Below are 22,895 nucleotides of genomic sequence, written 5' to 3' on the forward strand. Positions count from 1 at the left end.
TACACAATGCCTCATATTTGCTTACCCTGTCTGACTTCCATCACCATGTCCCTATTCTGCAATTTGTTTTATAGAATGGTGGATGTTGGGGGACAGAAATCCGAGCGGAGAAAGTGGATCCACTCTTTCGAGAATGTATCTGCTCTTATTTATTTGGCATCTCTGAGTGAATATGACCAACGCCTGGAGGAGAACTGCCATGATGTGAGGAGTCCACAATTTTTTCAGTAATATTTAGTAACTCTGAATTTTTCACAACCTATTTCCCTTCCCAGGGAACAGGAAAATGTTTTAATACTGGCAGTCTTCTCTAGAATTTCAATGTATGCCGAGTGCTTTTTATGTTTAACATTAGTATTTTATTCCTTGTAGTTATTATATAGCTGTAAGAAGCTGGGCTGGGAGTTTTCATATTCATATCACATTTGGCTTGATGTTTTTATGGAAAAACAATTAGAAGTTTTGAATCTTGAAGTATGAAATCTAATAGGAAAGCAGGCTTGATGACTGAATTACTTTTTTTACAGAATCGAATGAAGGAAAGCTTGGCCCTCTTTAGAAATATTCTGGAGCTACCATGGTTTCAGGAAACACCTATTATTCTGTTTCTTAATAAGACTGACCTACTAGAAGAGAAGATTGCCTTCTCAGATCTTGCCAACTACTTCCACAGATTTAAAGGTTGGTGGTTTAGCTTTCTAGCAAACAAGATAATTAAATGCTATTTTTTTCCCCTTAGCTGGTCTTAGCCTTCTCATTCCTTTATTGATAAAGCTACACATATTACCCTGTGCTGTAGAACTGGAAGTCTTGCACACTGGACAACAAAGTTTAAATCATTTAATTTGGTTGGCATATGCTCTTCCAGCCAAAGTAAAAATGAATAGATTTTGATTACATTCTTTGTGAAAGAAACATGTCAGGTGGTTTTAATTTTTGATGAAATAAATAGCTTTAACCTTCCTTCAGTGTGCAAGCCTTCTACATATTCAAGACTGTGACTTCTTCCTTAGCTATGGGTTAGGGGCATTGGCACTCGGACCACTGCAAGATTCGGGAGAGTTACTGCATAATTGATGCTGTTCCTGTCCACGGTTAATTAAAGATTGGAAATGTTAGTGTTTTCCTCTATTGACATAGGGCTCAGGACCTTGGCATTTCAGTCATAAGCCATACGGGGCGAGTTGGATCTTCAATTTTAAACTGTATTCCCCTCCTTAAATGCTTGACCCAGAGTATGGACATGTACAGTAGGTCATGGGATTTCTGGAGTAAGTGTAGAAACAACTATTTGGCTGATGTGAACTATCCCCAAATGAGCTGTACTTTAATTATTGTTATAATATTCCAAATTTACCTACACTTAGACAGTATGGAGCCCTGCCTGCTGAAGCTTCAGGTTTATAACAAAGACCATGCCTCCTTCCATAGTTATCCTCAATCAATATATCAATTTAACAGTGATATATAAATGATGTGTACAACTGCCAGCGGTGTAACTTGGTCGTGCCAGGCCACCCTGCAAACAAACCTTCTAAGTGTGCCTGGTGCGAACAGTCCCTCCTCTCCCCCCCCCCCCCCCCCATCCTGGCCTGCTCGCATTGCACCTACTGGACCACAATGCGCCATGCTGGTATTTTTAAAAAACATAAGAGAGGGGCAGGGGAGGAGGGACTGCAATATAGCAGACCCCACGGTCCGGCCCCTCTGTCGCTCGGGCCCCCCTGCTAATTTTGCCACTGACAACTGGTAACTCAGGGCTCTGTCTGGGCATATTCAATCCTTCAGAACTTAGGTTAAATTGTCAGGGTGAGGTCTCACACATCGCACTGTAGACATGTTTGGGATATGGGGCTTTCATATAGCTAAACAGGTACTAAAAACAAGATCATATGAATGAGTAATAATATAAATCATTTTTTAATTTCTGACTTGGAGGCAAGTTTTGAAGGCATAAAGACCATGGGGCACATTTACTAACCCACGAACGGGCTGAATGCGTCCGATTGCGTTTTTTTCGTAATGATCGGTATTTTGCGATTTTTTCCGAAAATTTACGCGACTTTTACGTTACCAATACGATTTGCGCGACAAAAGTTTTTCGTAGCCATTCCGAAAGTTGCGCAAAATCTGGCGATTTTTTCGTAGCGTTAAAACTTGCGCGAAAAGTTGGGATTTTTTCATAGCGTTAAAACTTGCGCGAAACATCGCGCCTTTTAAGTTTTAACGCTACGGAAAAGGCACGACTTTTCGCGCAAGTTTTAACGCTACAAAAAAATCGCCAGATTTTGCGCAACTTTCGGAATGACTACGAAAAACTTGCATTTTTTTGCGCAAATCGTATTGGTAACGAAAAAGTCGCGATAATTTCCGAAAATTCGTAAAGTCGCCGAAAAAATCGCAAAAAATACGAAAAAGTCGCAAAATGTTCGTTTTCCAATCGGAATTTTTCCAATTCGGTTGGAATTCGTGTCTTAGTAAATCAGCCCCCATGTGTGCTGCTAAACAGAACCTCTAATAGTGCTTGTATTGCTCCCCAGCTTTTTCATTTTTATTTCATTGAAATGTTGGTACCGGGTAAAAAAGATTGGGGATCTCTGATCAAGAGGAAGTTAATTAAAGTTAATTTAATCCAGAGGGAGAAAAAATTCCTTCCTGATTCCAAGACGGCAATTGGACTAGTCCCTAGATCAAATTGTACTAAGAGCTATTTAGAGATTTGCTAAAAAGTCATCCAACCACTTCATGATGCTATCTAATGTATCAGCCAGTACAGCTCTCACTGTAAAAAACCCTTTAGATGGAACCTCCTTTCGTCTAATGGAACGGTTGCACTTGTGTCTGCTGGAAGGACCTACTGATAAATAAAGCATTAGAGAGATTATTATATGATCATCTTATATATTTATACATAGTTCTCATATCCCACCTTTACCATATCTTCACCCCCAATTAGCCAGTCTTTCCTTGCCCTTTACCCATTATGGATTTGCCTAGTGCATTTGTGTCATCTGCAAACATTACTTACAATACCCTCCCCTATGTCATTATGGATTAAGTTAAAAAAAAAAGTGGACCAATTACAGAACCATCTGGGACCCCAATAAGAACCCAAGTCCAAGTAGATAATGTACCATTGAAAACCACCCCAGTACACAATCCTGCTATGAGTTTCCTATCCATGCAGAAACAACATCACATCACAGTCTGTAGTAGAAAGCAGTCATTTGTGGGGCACTGTATCACACAAAACTACTGTATTAGTGTATTTTACTGTATTTTACTAATGAATTATACTGCTGTCTTATATATATGCAGCACTTTACAGAGATTGTTCATCATATACATTAGTCCATGCTTCAGAGGGACTGGAGTACTGATAGATATACTGTAAATGCTTAGCATAAATGGACAATGTCCTAACTGCCAGTGTTTACACTTGACTGCTTTAATGCAGTGCTGTCTTTACATTTTTTCCATGTTTGAGACATTACTGACTCTTAGAGCTTTTCCTCTAACAATTTCAGTTCTTTATTAACCCCACCTCTGCTGTAGCAAAATCAAGTTAAAGGTAAAAGCCCACAGGTCAGTTGTGTTCTAGGATTCCTGATGTTTGCTTTCTTCTGTTTTAGTTAGTGGACATATACATACATTGTCATACTATAATGTAAAAAGACTGTGTGAATTTGTCAATCTTATTGATGCGCTATGGTAGATACTGAGCCCATATGTAATTCAACTGACTAAATGTGTGTTTAAAGAAGCAGATAAAAGAATTGCAACACCTTTCTGTCCCATGGAGTGTTGCTGTAACGGTTGTGACATTCTTTAAATATCACTGAAATTCTCACCTAGTTACAGAAAAACTTGTTTCCCCAGTTTGCTAAAAAAGGACAGGATATACTGACAAATTTCCTTAAGAAAAGCAGTGTGCAAGGTGCATAAATGAGTGCAATGCTCAGTGCTGCAACTAGGGGTAGGCAGAAAAGGCACATTCCTAGGGTGCAATAGTGGGGGGGGGGTGCTCACCTCATCTGCCTATCCCTAGCACAAATCCTTGTCCCCAACTGCTAACATGTCATTTACCTTAAAACCTTATGACAGTACTGTCCTGCACATTCTGGAACTGCACTGTAAACCTCACAATGAATTTTTTATCAAACATGGTGTGCACAGTGCAGCCATTCCACAGTCAGAATTGAAGCAAACACATCCGCATACCTTTGCTCCAGTTTTTAAAAACCTGTGCTTTTTTTTATAACATTACCCCTTTTGCCATTTCTGTGACAGGATTTGTTAAACATTTCTGCCATTTAGTTGTCACACATTCCCACAGGTTATGAGAATATATCCCCTAAAAGGGTAGTGCTTTCCCCTAATGGGATGCAGAGCAGTGGTTGGTGGGGTAGTATAAAGGCCATTTAGGGCAAGATTAGGGCAGAATGGCCTATTTGCTGTCCTAGATAGCCCTGAAAGTCCCGTCTGAAGATTTGGGATGGAGATATATACAACGTATAATGCAGTAGATACTCTTAAAATCCTATTGATCAACATTCTCATTTTCAGGGTTTTAGAGGATTTTGAAACCACCACGACTAAACTCATTTTCATGAATGTCACTCATTTATTAAAAAGCACAGGGGTAAAAAGATGCAGAGATAATGTGAAAAACGTGACATTGTCGCACAAGTGCCAGCGTAAAAAAACCCCAAAATTGCTATCTATTCATTTGAAAGAATAACAGTACCTATACCACAGTCATTCCACTAGGATGTCAATGGTTTTCCTCAGCAGACTACATGGATCAAACATGAATGCCATATGCCTTAGGTTCCTCTTTATCACATATTTATTTTATTTTATCATTAATATGAGCTTGGAATGCAATACTGAATGACATTTCTACAACTGATTTCAGGTCCTTGCCGTGATGCTGAGGCCGCTAAGCAATTTATCCTGGACAATTACAAGGAGATCTTCAACAAAATCAGAAAGCAAGATGCTTCTGGCAAGGATGACCTGAAACACAAAGTCTACCATCACTTCACTTGTGCCACAGACACAGACAATATCCGCAAGGTTTTCAACAATGTAAAAGAGGCTGTGTTAGTTAAGTACTTGATGGATTTCGGTATATTGTGACACCTGCAGCTCTGAAAAGGTGACAATACATTGGCGTTATGACACGTAACACTGTATGTCAGAAAGGCTTTGAGATGAAAAGTACAACATCATTGAACTTGTTTAGTTCTGTAAAGCTTCCTCTAGCTAAAAACACCAACAATTATTGAAACTTTTACACCACAGACCTCAATAGAATATTTCATTTAGATAGTACGGAGGAATAATTTGTTGCATGCGTATGCTGTTCTAAAGGCCTTACTTGGTGAGTTTTACAGCTCTTTACTTGGAGACTTTCTGTACAATTCTTCCCTTTTATGCACCATCTTTGCATGGTGTTGCCCAGTGCTGTACAAGTAAAATGTCATACTGTTTTCCTCTTTATTTATTAGCTCAGTGTTTTGAATTTCGTGGATTGCACAATTCGGTGATTGACAATTGACTTTACTAGGGACAGAAAGATGAGTATTAGCTGATGCTGCCCCATTCCCACGTTAGTTCTATCTATCATGTTAATTCTAGCCAGGGTTGGACTGGGCCGCAGAGACACCGGTGGGCCCCGGCGGCCCAGACCCGACCCGAGCCGGCTCTCCCCCAGACAACCATTCCTCCATTATAGTGCACACCACAGCCTGTATATGTGCATCATCAGACGTACCCCCTGTCTCTTTTAAAGAGACTTAGGGGCACATTTACAAAGGCACGAATGCTCTAGCGTTCATGCGAACGCTCCGAGCGTATTTTCGCCGATTTTTTCGGGCATCCAGGCGACTTTTTCGTACGCCGCACGCCTTTTTCGTACGCCGCACGACTTTTTCGGACGTTTGCACGAAAAATTCGGAAAGGTTTTACCACTGTTTACAATTGTTCGGTACGAAAATTTCGTGCCTTTCGGATCGCTAATACGATATTTTCGTGACTAATACGTTTTTTTCGTAAGCATTTTCGTGATATTTGCGATCTTCAGAAATTTTCGTTTCCAATCCGATTTTTTCCCATTCGTGATTCGGATTCGTGGATTAGTAAATGTGCCCCATAGATTACATTAGGAAGAATAGGCATATTACAATACAGGATGGATCGAAAAAGATGGAGACCTGGATCTGGCTTAGGGAAAGACCCTTAAGACATGAACATCACAAAAATCTAATTTTTAAGATTTCATTATAAATGTTCTAGATATAATTTAGCATAGTATTTTGCAAGTCATGTTTCAACATTCAAGTCTGTGACTGCTCAAGTTTCAAGTTTGCCAAAACAGCCCAGGGAGAAGCAGTCCTATTGCCAGGGTTATTTTTAAAATCAGCAGTATGGATGCCTTTCAGTAAAGCATGCAACTTGTAAATGAGAACTTCCTAACATATGTTATGCTCACAAGTTAGGAAAGGAGTACAAAAATACCTTGTTAGGAACTCATTTAATAATTTGTACTGAAGGAATTATAGATGGTACTGAAACTACAGAATATAATGCTATGGGGCTGATTTATCAAAGTCTGAATTTCGGACTTTTAAATGTATGTTTGGGAAAAAATTGTTGCAAAAAAGTACGAAAAAGTCACGTAAATTAACAAAAAAAATCACAGAAAATATGCTCAGTTCTAAAAATTTGAAAAAATACCATTTTTTTCCATTTGTACTTATTCAGGTTCATTTGGACTTTAATGAATGGGCCCCTATGTGTATTTTAGTCTCTCCCATATGTGGCTGTGTAATATATTTATTTATACAACTGTTTAAAATGCTTTGTATTTTCTGTAAGGCAATAAATAAAAACTGCAATAAATACAAGTAAAGGAGGTAAAGGTAAAGCAAATTTAAAAAAATTATGACTTGTGACCTAGGTAACAGGAAGTAAGATTTAACAGGGTCACATAAATGCTTTATGTCTAGTTCATTATATAAATTGGTAGTGCCCTACTTTTCTCTAGTATACTATTTATATGGCTCCCTGGCTACTTACAACTAGTGTAGCTAAAGTGCAAATGCCAAGGCTATAAAAACCCAAAATTGTAAAGAGAATGTTTAAGCAATTATTTTTAAAATAAATTCTATTTTTGATATCTGCCGCAAATGACTCCCTCATTCAATAAATGTCAGAATGTATCCAGGATATTAATATTAAGTGTAAAAAAAATGAAAGGTGTTTACTAAGTTCAAGTTTATTGAAAATAATATATCCACATGAAAATTCACCAATATCATTTGCAATGAGAGGGCAGCATGACTGTAGAGCTTGGTAATCTTGTTACTTTTTTGCCTTATTAATTAACTTCGGTTTGGTAGTTGCTCCATTTTCATCACAATACACCAGCCTAGCAGTATAAGTTATTCCATTTACAAATGGTGCCATCTGCCATACAAGATTCGGGGCAGTTAGGATTTCAGTGACAACAAACTGATTTTCTGACAAGCCAGTTATTTGGATTACGCCTGAGCAGTCACTAATAAACACTTACAAGAAACACATCTGCTACACAAGGGGTGCATTTTTATGCCTATAGCAGTGCTGGAGATCAGATGCTTAAAGCAGCTGAGGGGGGACCAAAGGAGTAAAATTAGTTAAAGAGAGGAGCAGAAAGGGAGATGAAACCTTCCCAAATGCCCAAACTGAAGGATAGGGACCCAAGACCAAAACAAAAGAGGAGAAGGAGTTGAGACACTGGGCCCACTACAGAGTACTTCTGTACCTTCTTTAGACCCTTAGAGCCCTTATAAATATTTAACCCTATCCTGAATGTCTGATGTCCTTTTATCCCTATTAGTCTTTTGTGGAGCATCCACATATTCATATATGTCCCTGACCAAGGTAACAGCCTGCAATGATAAAATAGAGTCAGTTACCCTTGTCAGGAGAATATGGGGGCAAAGTCCCATTTCGCCTATTTATTAAGGTGGCGTTGGTTAGCAGTAGTAGAATTGATAGTATGCCATGTGCTATGTGTACCCAGGTATTTTTCCTGCTATGCCACTGACTGTAGTTCAGACTGATTTCAATTCAAACAAGCATGTGCTTGGCTGGCACAGTATATGTATATAGCAGAGTCAATAAACCAGTTCAACTAGAAAATTGTGCATATATTATATAGATTTGCTTATCCAATAGCAAAGCAACACACACATGAATACTTTTTCATTACTTGTTTTTTTTAACTTGGCTCGTTTAATTTGGAGCAAACTTGTACATTCTGGCCCATAGGATAGAATGTACATTTTTCTTGCTTAACATTGGTGAACACCAGTGAAAAAAAGAGACAGAGGAAAATACTTTAATGTTTGGAAATATGCCCAAAAAATGTTTTATTCCTCAAAAGAAAAAAATAGTAAGCATTTGCTGGTTAACCCTATACTGGCAGCTGTGGTGGCTGAAGGATCTATGTCTCTATCTGGGACTTTCAGCAGGGTGTGGCACCTGCAAGCAATACAGTCAGCGCATCATGGGAATAAATACCTTTTGACATTTAAATCATAACCTGTTTAGTCCTTAGGAAAACATAACACATTAAGAGCTATTATGTCATGCTTATATTACTTACATTGCTTTCACACTACCTCGCCCCACATACTTTTTCTTCCAGCAAACTGAAAATTATCTGAATAATTGTGGTGTATGTTTTTAAAATGGTGCTATAAGATGCCATAGACAGTCACTATTTATTGGGCCTGTGGGGGGCTGTTTGGGCCTCTGTGTACTTGAAATGTCAAGGCCTATTTTGAATCCCAGTCTGATTCTGGGTAGCAAGAAAAAAGCATAAGCACAGACATTTGTAATCCTTGTATCCATGGCACACATAACCATGTTTTTATGATGTACAATATTATTCACATATTATAGGGTGGAATGCATATAATGCTGGTGTACAAGTTATTCTCCTGTTATGAAGACCAAATAAACCATCTTCATTTAGGAACAAATACTTACAGTGGCTTGCAAAAGTATTCGGCCCCCTTGAACTTTTCCACATTTTGTCCCATTACAGCCACAAACATGAATCAATTTTATTGGAATTCCACGTGAAAGACCAATACAAAGTGGTGTACACATGAGAAGTGGCATGAAAATCATCCATGATTCCAAACATTTTTTACAAATAAATAACTGCAAAGTGGGGTGTGCATAATTATTCAGCCCCCTGAGTCAATACTTTGTAGAACCACCTTTTGCTGCAATTACAGCTGCCAGGCTTTTAGGGTATGTCTCTACCAGCTTTGCACATCTAGGGGCCCATTTACTTACTCACGAACGGGCCGAATGCGTCCGATTGCGTTTTTTTTGTAATGATCGGTATTTTGGGATTTTTTCGGAAAATTATCGCGACTTTTTCGTTACCAATACGATTTTTCCGAAAAAACGCGAGTTTTTCGTAGCCATTCCGAAAGTTGCGATTTTTTCGTAGCATTAAAACTTGCGCAAAAAGTTGCGATTTTTTCGTAGTGTTAAAACTTGCACAAAACGTCGCGCCTTTTAAGTTTTAACGCTACGAAAAAAGCGCAACTTTTCGCGCAAGTTTTAACGCTACGAAAAAATCGCAACTTTCGGAATGGCTACGAAAATCTCGCGTTTTTTGCGCAAATCGTATTGGTAACGAAAAAGTCACGATAATTTCCGAAAAGTCGTAAAGGCGCCGAAAAAAACGCAAAAAATACGAAAAAGTCGCAAAATGTTCGTTTTCCAATCGGAATTTTTCCAATTTGGTCAGAATTCGTGTCTTAGTAAATCAGCCCCCTAGAGACTGAAATCCTTGGCCATTCTTCTTTGCAAAACAGCTCCAGCTCAGTCAGATTAGATGGACAGCGTTTGTGAACAGCAGTTTTCAGATCTTGCCACAGATTCTCCATTGGATTTAGATCTGGACTTTGATTGGGCCATTCTAACACATGGATATGTTTTGTTTTAAACCATTCCATTGTTCCCTGGCTTTATGTTTAGGGTCGTTGTCCTGCTGGAAGGTGAACCTCCGCCCCAGTCTCAAGTCTTTCGCAGACTCCAAGAGGTTTTCTTTCAAGATTGCCGTGTATTTGGCTCCATCCATCTTCCCATCAACTCTGACCAGCTTCCCTGTTCCTGCTGAAGAGAAGCACCCCCAGAGCATGATGCTGCCACCACATTTGACAGTGGGGATGGTGTGTTCAGAGTGATGTGCAGTGTTAGTTTTCCGCCACACATAGAGTTTTGCATTTTGGCCAAAAAGTTCCATTTTGGTCTCATCTGACCAGAGCACCTTCCACATGTTTGCTGTGTCCCCCACATGGCTTGTGGCAAACTGCAAATGGGACTTCTTATGGTTTTCTGTTAACAATGGCTTTCTTCTTGCCACTCTTCCATAAAGGCAGTGCACGACTAATAGTTGTCCTATGGACAGATTCCCCCACCTGAGCTGTAGATCTCTGCAGCTCCCCCAGAGTCACCATGGGCCTCTTGGCTGCATTTCTGATCAGCGCTCTCCTTGTTCAGCCTGTGAGTTTAGGTGGACGGCCTTGTCTTGGTAGGTTTACAGTTGTGCCATACCCCTTCCATTTCTGAATGATCGGTGGAACAGTGCTCCGTGGGATGTTCAAGGCTTTGGAAATCTTTTTGTAGCCTAAGCCTGCTTTAAATTTCTCAATAACTTTAGCCCTGACCTGTCTGGTGTGTTCTTTGGACTTCATGGTGTTGTTGCTCCCAATATTCTCTTATACAACCTCTGAGGCCGTCACAGAGCAGCTGTATTTGTACTGACATTAGATTACACACAGGTGCACTCTATTTAGTCATTAGCACTCATCAGGCAATGTCTATGGGCAACTGACTGCACTCAGACCAAAGGGGGCTGAATAATTACGCACACCCCACTTTGCAGTTATTTATTTGTAAAAAATGTTTGGAATCATGGATGATTTTCGTTCCACTTCTCACGTGTACACCACTTTGTATTGGTCTTTCACGTGGAATTCCAATAAAATTGATTCATGTTTGTGGCTGTAATGTGACAAAATGTGGAAAAGTTCAAGGGGGCCGAATACTTTTGCAAGCCACTGTACCTCCATGTAATAAAAGGCACTAAGTTTGCCCAGGAGTAGTAACCCATAGCCATTTATTACATAACCCCCGTTGTATGGTAACTGACTCTGGACGGAATCTGTCGGAGGATCTGCAATGTTTAACAATTTTAAAGAAAGCATTTTAAAAAATCCTGAATTATATAGTACAATGTATAACTGAAAATTTAAATTAATTTGGTAGGAAGGAAAACTAGGGACAGAAAGATGAGTATTAGCTGATGCTGCCCCATTCCCCATTCCCAAGTTCTATCCATCATGTTAATTCTAGCCAGGGTTGGACTGGGCTGCAGGGACACCGGTGGGCCCCGGCGGCCCAGACCCGACCCATGCCGGCTCTCCCCCAGACAACCTTTCCTCCCCTGACACACTAAATTTACGGACGCTTAGGGGAGGACGTTGGGTGGGGGACCCTGGGGGGGGGTTAGGAGGTGCATGGCAACTCCCAGTCCGACCTTGCTTCTAAAGCCTGCAATGTATATCTCTTACCAACCAGACCAACCAGATCAGACAAGAATTATCTTAAGCATACAAAAGGAAGCCAAGCAAGCAGTGCCAATCTAGATACAACAACATACTATTGCAACATATTAGTATACTATTGATATGTTGTACCAGTAATTAGGCAATTTTCCTCGTACTTAAAAAAGCATTTATTAACTCTTAAACTATCCTTGGGCTGTCAATACTGTCATGAATTCATAGAAAAAGATGTATTTGTATCCATAATCTAAATGTGACTTTTAGGGGTTTATTTATCATGCTGTGTAAAAAGTGGAGTGAAGTATTACTGGTGATGTTGCCCAGGGCAACCAATCAGCATTTAGATTTCAACAGTTAGAAAGCCAAAGTAAAACATCTGATTGGCTGCTATGTTTTTAATGTTTTACTCTACTTTTTACACAGCATGATAAATATACCCTTAAGTATTGGGTACTTGTTACATTCATATAACACAAATAACAGTTTCCAGTAATAGCCTTCATTTGCAAACTATGTAACAAAGTATCTCAGTCCCATAGACTTTGTTTGCGGTTAGGAGATATAGAAGAAAGACAACAAGGTGAGTATATAAAGGAAAGGGAGTTTGCATGTGCAGGGAAGTAACTATCTTATACATACAAAATGTATGTAAGGTTAGTGAAAATACTAAGAAGAGAAGGGATCCTAGTGTACAGTACTACTCTAATGCATTAAGTGAGGTTGCACCATCTGCTGCTGCTTTGAGGTAATAGCACTGTCAGTATTCATAGCCTAATTGTGATTTTTAAGGGAACATTCTGCATTGTCAGGCTGCCTTTGTTACATACCAGCATGTTTATTAATAAAATGTTTGCTCATGAAACTTGGCATGCAGAAGGGGTGTTACACTAATGTATCACAGTAGCAGATATCACTACATTATGCATCTTCCTACTAATTAAATGACTGAAGACCATTAGTGCAATGAAATAATATAAATGACATTTGTTGGCTTCATAATTTAGGGACACTAGCAGAGAATGTTTTTACATGTTTTAAGCATTACTAAAACAGAGGAGATGACAGATGCTTCCCTGTTGTTTTGCTGGATGCTAGAGCTTAATAAGAGTTATTTAGTTATACAAGCAAATATTGTCTGGTTTCAGTGGTGATTCTCTATGCAGCCCCCTCTTTCCCACTCCGCACTTACAACTTTAGCATTGGAGTGGGCCATGTCGTTTGTGCAGAGAGTAGAGAGTTCATTTCAAGAAATTTAAATTTGCCTCATTGTGGCTTTTTGCTGCCCCCTGGTAACTGGCCATTCACTGCCGCCTTAGGCAAGGTTCTCACCTCACATCATGGCAGGAGTGGCCCTGCCTGGTTCAGTAATAGTGCTTTATTCGTTCATTATTTTAATGCATTAGACCGGTAAAGACTTACCCCCTGTGTAATAAAAGGCACAACATTTGCTTTTAAACAGGTGACCAGTTAATACTGATTGGCTGCAATTGGTGACAAAACAAACTTTGCACCTCTTGTTACTTGAGCCTTGAACTGTTATCATATCTCATCTTTAATTAATTATAACTGGTTGCTATGAGATACTAGAGCCAACTAACTTCATTCATAGTAGCAGAGTGTTGTATCCTGTCAACCATAGAACAAAACCTGAAAAATATACAGTAGATAATACCTTTTATTGGCTAACTAAGTGGATTAAAAAATGAAGCCTTTATGAACTATTTTTGTGCTTTTGGTACTACTATGGGACCTAAGCTTGCATTTTTTATTCTACTGTGTTAGCCAATAAAAGTTATTACCTACTCTATATTTTCTAATTTTCTTCATGTTTAACATTTCTACATACCTCATATCTGATGGGGGAATGTTATATTCAAATATGAAATTCAATGTTCTGCATTTCACATCAGTATTTCACATTTCAGCAGCTTTGTGTGGCTAATTACACATTTTTGCAAAAAAATGCAGGTATTTAAAAATGCAAAAATGTGTTAAGAGATGAAAAGGGACAGGATTTTGTGCACAGTTACAATATGTGTGTTTTTATCTGTAGATACTGTATTTGAAGGTACCATAAAATTGCCAGAACCTGTGAAAAATCCAGCACAATTCCAATTAAATGCAAAATTTTGTACATTACATTAATAAGAAGCAGAGTGCCTTTTGTCTAAATTCTTTAATAGAAGATATTCAGCATTATTTAATCTGCCAACAGAGGACTTGATGAGAAGACAAAAGCAGAGGCCTTAGATATTCTTGTCTCCATGTTCTGATATGGTCTTCTTAATCCAATCGAGGTATCTGCCAACCCTTGCATAGACTCCAGGTGGGTGGTTAAATCCAAATGACACAATGCCTGCCAATGCCTCTTTGCACACCAAGGGCCCACCAGAGTCTCCCTACAATGAGATAAATAAATAAATAACTACTTTCTGTGTGTGTGTGCATCTTGATTCATATTCACATTGCTGATATCAGGGAATAAAAAATGACCTTGGAAGATGACATTTTTTTATGACTATGACGATTTTCATTCATCCAGGTCATGGTATATCTAGTATAAGTAAATCTAAAGCAACTGGACATGCTAAGTAATCATTGAAGATGTTTCACTACTCATCCGAGCAGCTTCTTCAGTTCAACTGACTGGTATGGGAAGTCCTCAGCATATGTACTCTTCAACTTATCCAATCACAATGGCACTTTGTAACTCAGCTGAACTGAAGAAGCTGCTCGGATGAGTAGTGAAACGTCTTCAATGATTTCTTAGCAAGTCCAGTTGCTTTAGATTTACTTATACTAGATATGACATGTTTTTCAACAACTGCCAGTTAAAGGGGAACTCCACCAAACACAACTTAAGCTTTTTGAAAAGTAAACATCATTTAAAAAAATATGCAGCCTTTTGTGATTTTTAATGCAAAATGATTTGGAACAGATACTTAAGCCTGGCCCCCTGTCCTGCTGATCTGGCTGACTACTTTGAGACTCAAAAAAAATGTCACAGTAATCAACTGTCCTCAACCTGCCTTCAGCCTGCACCCCCCAAATCCCAAAATTCCCAGCAAACCTGTTGTCAATAAATGAATCAACATTGAAGTGCAATGCATTGTGGGTTATGTAGTTCCTGCATGTTGTCTAAATGCTGTGAAATTGTTATGATTTATTACATCAAAGTTGTAGTCCCTCCACCCCTGCCAGGATTTCAAATGGTGCAGAAAGGGAACTGTTTTGCAGCTGGATTTCAGCATATAAAAATGTTATTTATTCATACTTTTTGAAGGAACAGATTGATAGGTATATTAGGGATCTGTGCTGTGTGGGCATCTTTAGCAAATTTTAGTTTGGAAACTGGAGTTCTCCTTTAACTGAAAAGGGGAGTATACTAAACATATCTTATCTGAAATTAATCAGTGGCACTTATGGTAATAACACTGGAAGACAAGATGCAAACATATTAAAGCATGCTGAAATTATGGTGACAGCTCTCCAGCTATATTAGTATGGGTGTACTTCATTACTGCTCACTGTACCTGGCTGGAGTCCTTAATCTGATTGTTGCTCCCTGCACAGATCATTCCATCACTCAGTCTTGGGAAGTAACGGTGACACAAGCGGCGGCTCACAATGGTGACATTGGTCTCAAAAAGTTTATCAGTGACTTCATCCCTGTCAATCAAACCCCATCCAGATACACTGCAGGGGGTGCCAGTAGGAAGATCGCTGCTGCTGGTTGGCAGAGGGATGGTCTGCACATAGCGGTTGATGGTGGCCTTAGATGTAAGCTTGAAGGGTGAAAGACACAAAGATTATTAAAAGTCTACTTCTTTAACACTCTCATACTAACCTGCAGTATTAGGTCACTTTGTTTACATTTTCTATTGCATTGCATTTAGTCTGTCAGGGCAGAATATCCTAATTGCCATTGTCTCCCATCAGTGTGGGAATGTATTGGCCAAACCAGAGATGGCAGGTACCTGCAGAGCCCTCTTGTATTTTTAATTTCTGACCTAAAGATATGGTGTGGGTTGCAAAAAAACACTTTTGCCTATAATATACTTCAATCACTTGCTCACCTTCAATAACATGACATCATTAAATGGCAGAGACTCCTCATCATCATATTCCGGGTGCAAGTGTTTACTCTGAACCCCGATGACCTGCTGTGAGCTCTCTGGCTCCTTTACATTGTGTGCTCCCAAGATAACTGTAATATCTCTGCAGAAACAAGCTCATAATCAAAGAAGAAACAAATACATGCACAACAAAAGCATAAATATTATTTAAGGCGGTAGGAATTTGCAACAAACATATTAACCAGCTTTTAAATATGTTATTAGACAAATTCTACTGCCTGTGCAAGTACAAATGCATTGCTGGATGCCCAAATGTATTTTGAAAGTGCCCCTGATTTTTTTTTATCTAGACTAGAAGATAGAAGGTAGGCATGACTCTAGGGGTTATTCTGACACTTGCCAATGAAGTGTTGTTATTTATGAACAATTAAGTCCCACTGCTTACATAATGAGTGACAGATTGACTTTAAGACATTATTAAGTAAGGCGTAAGGAATATTAACCAGCTTTTAAATATGTTATTAGCAGGATTGTACTGCCTTTCTTAGTTCACATGCATTGGTGGAGGCCTAATTGTATTTTGAAAGTGACCATAAGAGAGAAGCTAGGCATGGCTCTAGGGGTTATACTGACACATGGCAGTGGATTGTTGTTATTAGCTTAACTGACATCTATGAAATATTAAGACCCATTGCTTACATAATAAATGGCATATTAACTTGATAGAGTCTTTGGCTTCTTGGTGGTTTTAGTCAATTTTTAGCAAAGAAGAAAATATTAAAATAAATTATATTTATATTTATAATTTATTTATAATTAGGCATTTATAATTTATTTAAAAATAAATTATATTTATATAATAAATAATTCCTAGGACAATGTTGATACAGGGAATGCTCCAGTTGCCATCTTAAAATCAGGACGGATTTTTTTCCTCTTGTCGGGCAAATTGAAGAGGCTTCAGATGGGGTATTTGCCTTCCTCTGGTTCAACTTGCCATTAGGCAGGATTTTTTTTAACTAAAAAACTAATTGTAATGGGCATGTGTTTACTATTTGATGTTACTATGCATATATATGTATTTCAAGTTATAAAGTGGACACTTGAGTGCACCACATTTAGTGAAGAAGCACCCCACTTCAGAGACCTCCAGTCTGGTATCCACATTGATTAGGACAATTTTCACACACAGCCAGTGACAGCTGTTGTTTGGTGCTGAGGCATATAATTTTCTAATAACATTTAGTGACATGTTGACATTTGCATCACTGACCCTCCCTGCCTCTTAACTATTGCACTTGCATATCTCATACTCACGTACCCAGCACAGTGGGCAGCAGAAATCACCCAATCAGGAGCAATCAGGGATCCACCACAAAAACCCATACCAATTTTCAGATAGGCCATATAGGGCCTGGAATGTGGTTTGGCTTCCTGGCCTCCAATAATCCCATTACGTATCTTTCCTGAAATACAAGACAATGTTTTAGTGAAAGGGACTAGAAAACATGCCAATGTTAATTAAAAACAAAAAGCCTTTAGTTTCCATTTACTTACCCTGAAACAGAGCAACATTATATTATTATGCGTTGTTCAGAGAACTACCCCCAATTGTAAAATCTAAAGATATTATAAGTCACCCAGGAGTTCCACAACGTTTTTAAAAGCATGAGACTGAAGGCTGATTTTTACAGATAATGAAACTCCAAAGTGACTTCTGATATGCTCATATTTTTCAACAGGAGGTACATTATTTATTATAACACACAAGTTACAGGGAGTCATGTGAAACAAATAACATCACTAAACACTGTTTGTAAGGATATAATTTACAGGCTATTCCAGGCTCTTGTTTATTAGAAAGAAAAGAGTTGCAAAATGTTTGCTATATTCCCCAACAAACAAAATAAGGTACATTCATGCAAAAGTATAAAGTTGCTATATTTGAGAGGTTCTCTGGAACCTTCCTTGCTAAATGATATACTGAACCTATATCATATATTGCACCTAAACAGCAAACAAGAAATTGCAGCTCAAATCTGATATCATAGGAATGTTATTGTACAGACGCCACATTGTACAGATGCCACAGAATGAATGTGCGCCACATTGCTCTCAAGAAAGCTACTTGCTTACTCAAACATTCAGTATGTAGGAAATATCCTTTCTACTACCTTCCAGTTACAGAACAAAGTTACAGGAGCATGCATAGATATGGAATCACACAAAAGATTATACCACAAGTTAGAAAATAAAAGTTAAAAAAACATAACTGGTTGCTATTGGCAAACTTTGGCAAGTATATAAAATAATTTTAAAGGAACAGTAACACCAAAAAATGAAAGTGTATAAAAGTAATGACAATATAATGTACTGTTGCCCTGCATTGCTACAACTGGTGTGTTTGCCTCAGAAAGACTACTATAGTTTATATAAGTAAGCTGCTGTGTAGCCATGGGGGCAGCCATTCAAAGGAGAAAAGGCACAGATTATATAGCAGCTAACAGATAAACCTTGTAGAATACAATGGTGTCTTATCTGTTATCTGCTATGTAACCTGTGCCTTTTCTCCTTTTTTCCAGCTTGAATGGCTGCCCCCATGGCTACACAGCAGCTTACTTATATAAACCATAGTAGTGTTTCTGAGGCAAACACACCAGTTGTAGCAATGCAGGGCAACAGTACATTATATTGTCATTACTTTTATACACTTTCATTTTTTGGTGTTACTGTTCCTTTAAGGTAATTGCAAAAACATCACATCTGTGACTGATATGAAACCTACTAACCTCTACATAGTACTCTGCTTGTTTGCCTCCCTCTCTCCAATAATATTGTAAGTAAACACAACATATACTGACCAGCAAATGAATATGGTAAGAAGGAAACCAGGGACAGGAACAGTAGGAAAATACAATGCTGCCCCATTCTCATACAGGTTTTGTCTTCACGTTCCTTCCAGCTGACTTTAGGAACTTTCCATAAAACAAACCCCTCAGTTCTAAACTTATAACTCTCTCCTTAATCAGACAAGGTTTATCTTACGCATAGAAAAGGAAGTCTAGTAGTGCCAATCTTGATAACAGGGTAAGATGGAACAAGATTATTATAAGACTGCAAGAGTTTGACTGTAACAAACTATAATAACAGATACAGTATATGCTCACAGAAAACACAAGTTAAAGGTCCCACAGTTTCAGAAAACGGTTAGACCTTAATATAAACATTTATGGTTTTAAATACACAGTGGTTTCTTACCTGTTAGCCTCAGAGCAGAGTACTGCATGCTTTCTCCCCAACAATATAAACTACATTGCCTAAAGGTTAGCCTTTTTTTGGCACTTGATTCATTTTTCCGCAGCGAATTTTCACGGACGTTTCGCAAAACAATTCGAAATGCGGAAATTTGCTGCGCATCCATGCCATTATCACTATTAGTCAGTTAACCTGTCACATAACTTCATGTTAACCAGACAGCCTCTGTTACAGTTCATCAAAGCCACCAGAATTCATACCTCCTTTTAAAATACAAGTTACAACACATTTTTGGTGTCCAAATTACCTTAGGAACCAGTGAGTGGTTTGAATGAGAGACTGATATATTAATAGGAGAGAGATCAATAAAGCAAATGATTCAAAAATTATAAGAAATAAATAAAGATCAATTAAAAAGTTGCTTAGAACTGTTCATTCTATACATGTGAATCATCCCTTTAAATTGTTCCACTGGGGCAAAGACCAATTCTCTATAAAAAAAAAAAACTGCATAGCATGTCAGCAATATATATCAGATAATAAATAATAAAAAAATAGCACCTACCTTGTAAGGACCAAATATAAAATAGTTTCAGTCTCCGTTTGCCCTGTTTAGCTCAAGAAATAACAAAAAGATAGATCTTTGTGAGGAAATAAATAGGCAAAAAGGGAGATCAGCACAAGCCCAATTCATTATACTGAACAGGAGGGTATTCTGCCCCTTTAATTATGCATTCTATACCACTGGACCTTGCTATATGCTCTTCTAATATGTCTGGGGCTTAATTTATGTAATCAAGATAATAAGTTTTTAGAATGCAAAAAAAAAAAAAACCAGAGAATATAGTTCTTTCCTTTGAAACTTTTAAGTTAGGGGGGGTTAGGGGGAAATGTAATAAAAGATTTAACGGAAAAATATTCACAATGTGAAAATGTATGCCTCTGTTTGAATAAATTTGCCTTTGCGCAGATTTAATATAGCTTTAGCCAGGATCGAACTGGCTGACCAGTTAGGAAACTCCCCGTGGGCCTCTGGACTTTTAAGGAGGACCAGAACATCTAATCTGGAGCCTGCTTAGAACTGAGCACTTCTCTGAACATGCACCGCACTTCCAACTCCTGAGTTGTGAGAAGACTAAATAAAACATAGATTGGAGGCAACACTGTCAGTGCAGGCAGAGCAGAAATGAGCATCCTCTGCTCGGGAGAGTAGAATAGGTTGCTATGGATAACTTGCTCTGCACTATTTTATTGTCAGTAGCTGCCAAATGGAAATGTTACCAGGGAGGAGAGGTAGGGGGGGAGCAAGCTGCACCTTCAAAGTAAGTAAGCATTCATATTCTATGCCCAAATAAATTCATGAGATTGTCGGATAATGTTTAGAAGGGGTCGGGTGGGAGCTGCTCTTTTTACTGGTTAGTTCTAAGTATCTGTCTCTGCATAAAATATATGTACATTGACTAAAGGCTTTGGGTTTGGATGGGAGCTGCTGACTCTGTACCTAATTAATAGTTAACAGTTCTACTTAGTTTTATGCTCAAAATGATGAACTGCCATCAGTGCTGTTTTTATCCTGTAGCCTTACAAATTTAATAAGGACCCCTGCAAGTTTATCAATGCTTGCTGGCATGTTTAAGGTTAATTTGCTCAATCCATTCCTCCTTTGACCTTACTGGATTAACTGGAGTAAATGGATGGCTCATTGACAATTTTCTGTAGCCATCTTTCTGATATATGTGGATAGTTATGGCTAAATTGAGTTGTCCCTTTCAGCGTTGTAACAAAAGTTGTGCAGATCAAGGCAGATGTGCATGTGTGTTTGTTGTGCCCCTGGGTTGAGGCTCTCTGGTGGCCCCAGATATTCCCGTCTGACACTGGCTTTAGCAAATGCAGAAACTGTTAAGCGACCACTTCAGACTTCCATCTAAACAAACAGAGGGAGCTATTAGGGCTCTTTATTGTGGCGAATGTATTGGCTTTTTTATAGTTGCTCTGTATTAACATGGCAAACTTACCTTGGTTTTATCTGGTAAGACTGGTTGTTATTAGGCCAGAATAATTCTGGTGACAAAAAGTTTAGGAAAAGTGATGTTGCATTCTAAAGGTAAATGTAGAATTGAATTAGGAGATCCACTGTGTTTACTTTTATCTGGCATTTTTCATCAGCATGGTAGTTTCTAATCCAATTGACATTACAGTAAATTTGTGTTAATCTAAAATGACAGTGTTCTGATCACTAATGGCAATGGATCTATTTGACAGGTAAGCCCATTCTAGCCCAGTCTAGGGGGCAGATTTACTAATCCACGAATCCGTATCCCGAATGGGAAAAAATCAGATTGGAATCTAAAATTTTGCGACTTTTTCGTATTTTTTGCGTTTTTTTCGTCGCCGTCACAAATTTTTCGCAAATTGTCGCGACTTTTTTGTAGCCGTTCCGACTTTTGCGAATTGTCGCAACTTTTTTGTAGCCAGTACGACTTTTGCAAATTGTCACAGCTTTGTCGTATTGAGCGACGCGTTGGCGACGAAAAATTCACACCAATTCGCGGAAAAGTCGTGACGGCGACGAAAAAAACGCAAAATACCGATCATTACGAAAAAAAGGCTTTCGGTCCGTTCGTGGATTAGTAAATCTGCCCCTAGGTGTATGCAATCTTCTAATAAATGTCCAAGAACCTACAAGGGCACTCAATAATCTGGTACTTTCAATGCCAATTTAGTTAGGTAACAATAACTGATTCCTGTTACTTTAATAACACAAGAAGCAGAGTGCCTTTTGACTGTATGCTTTAATAGCAGATATTCAGCATTATTTTATCTGCCAACAGACTTGATGAGAACACAAAGGCAGAGGTCTTAGATATTCTTGTCTCCATGTTCTGATATGGTCTTCTTAATCCAACTGAGGTATCTGCCAACCCAAATCCAAATGACACAATGCCTGCCAATGCCCCTTGGCACACCAAGGGCCCACCAGTGTCTCCCTATAATGAGAGAGGCATTAATAACAAGCAGGAATTTAAACCAAATAACTACTGTTTGTGTGTGTGCATCTTGATTCATATTCACAGTGCTGATATTATGAAAACTTATCTTAGAAGATTAAATTTTTTCATAGAACTGCCAGTTAACTGAAAAGGGGAGTATAATAAACATATCTTATCTTAAACAGATCAGTGGCAGTTATGGTAATAACAATAGAGGGGAGAAGATAGCAAAGAGCTCTACAGCTATATTAGTATGGGTGTACTTTCTTACTGTTCACTGTACCCGGCTGGAGTCCTTAATCTGATTGTTGCTCCCTGCACAGATAATTCCATCATTAAGTCTTGGGAAGTAACGGTAGCAAAGAAAATCCAGTAGCACACTGAAATTATAAACTGTGCAAAAATGTGTTTATTTGCCCAAGTACATACAAAAAAGCAATGTTTCGGGCCCCTCTGGCCCTTTCTCAAGCTTGGGGGCCCGAAATGTTGCTTTTTTGTACTGTATGTACATGGGCAAATAAACACATTTTTGCACTGTTTATAATTTCAGTGTGCTACTGCATGTTTTCTGATTGCAAAACCAGGACCATCCATTTGTAAAATATAAGAATATTATAAGTTCCAAAAGGTTTTCCATGACCATATAAAAACACAAGGCTGAACGCTAAGTGACTTCTAATATGCTCATATTTTACAACAGAAGGTAAATTACTTGTTATAATACACACGTTTTAGTGAGTCAAGTGACACAAATAACATCTCTAAGCACCGTTTTTCAGGATTATCATTCACAGGCTATTCCTAGCTCTAGTGTATTATAACAGAATACAGAATTTATAGTCAATCTGTATTTGCAGCCATAAAATTACAATCAAACATATTGTGAGAATGAAAGTAGGCATACTGGGATAAAAGATTATTTCCTATTAGAA

General features: G+C 38.4%; 2 protein-coding genes across 3 annotated transcripts in view; one reads left to right on the forward strand and one right to left on the reverse strand.

The window, feature by feature from the left end:
* Nucleotides 1–5,801, forward strand: part of gna15 (guanine nucleotide binding protein (G protein), alpha 15 (Gq class)) — a 32,011-nt gene extending 26,210 nt beyond the window's left edge. Inside the window, exons 5-7 of the mRNA XM_002934806.4 lie at nucleotides 75–204; nucleotides 528–681; nucleotides 4,919–5,801. Coding sequence (XP_002934852.2) covers nucleotides 75–204; nucleotides 528–681; nucleotides 4,919–5,142 — 508 coding nt within the window. The 3' untranslated portion in view covers nucleotides 5,143–5,801. The remainder of the gene's footprint in view (nucleotides 1–74; nucleotides 205–527; nucleotides 682–4,918) is intronic.
* Nucleotides 5,802–13,799: 7,998 nt separating this feature from the next.
* gzmh (granzyme H) lies at nucleotides 13,800–19,811 on the reverse strand. Of its 2 annotated transcripts, none has more exons than XM_012961163.3 (5): nucleotides 19,539–19,811; nucleotides 17,040–17,184; nucleotides 15,719–15,860; nucleotides 15,176–15,427; nucleotides 13,800–14,041 (listed from the first exon to the last, which is right to left on the reverse strand). In XM_012961163.3, the coding sequence occupies exons 2-5, from the start codon at nucleotides 17,123–17,125 to the stop codon at nucleotides 13,889–13,891; spliced, it is 633 nt and encodes a 210-aa protein (XP_012816617.1). In that variant the 5' UTR covers nucleotides 17,126–17,184; nucleotides 19,539–19,811; the 3' UTR covers nucleotides 13,800–13,888.
* Nucleotides 19,812–22,895: the final 3,084 nt, after the last annotated feature.

The sequence above is a fragment of the Xenopus tropicalis genome, chromosome 1, assembly GCF_000004195.4.
Source record: "Xenopus tropicalis strain Nigerian chromosome 1, UCB_Xtro_10.0, whole genome shotgun sequence".
Lineage (NCBI taxonomy): Eukaryota > Metazoa > Chordata > Amphibia > Anura > Pipidae > Xenopus > Xenopus tropicalis.

Excerpts from the sequence above, each read along its gene's own strand:
- gzmh (XM_012961163.3), bottom strand. The coding sequence starts at position 17,125 with ATGGCCTATCTGAAAATTGGTATGGGTTTTTGTGGTGGATCCCTGATT. Across the intron at positions 15,861-17,039 it reads TCTGCTGCCCACTGTGCTGG|AGATATTACAGTTATCTTGG; the intron begins GTACGTGAGTAT and ends TTGTTTCTGCAG. Across the intron at positions 15,428-15,718 it reads ATGATGTCATGTTATTGAAG|CTTACATCTAAGGCCACCAT; the intron begins GTGAGCAAGTGA and ends TCACCCTTCAAG.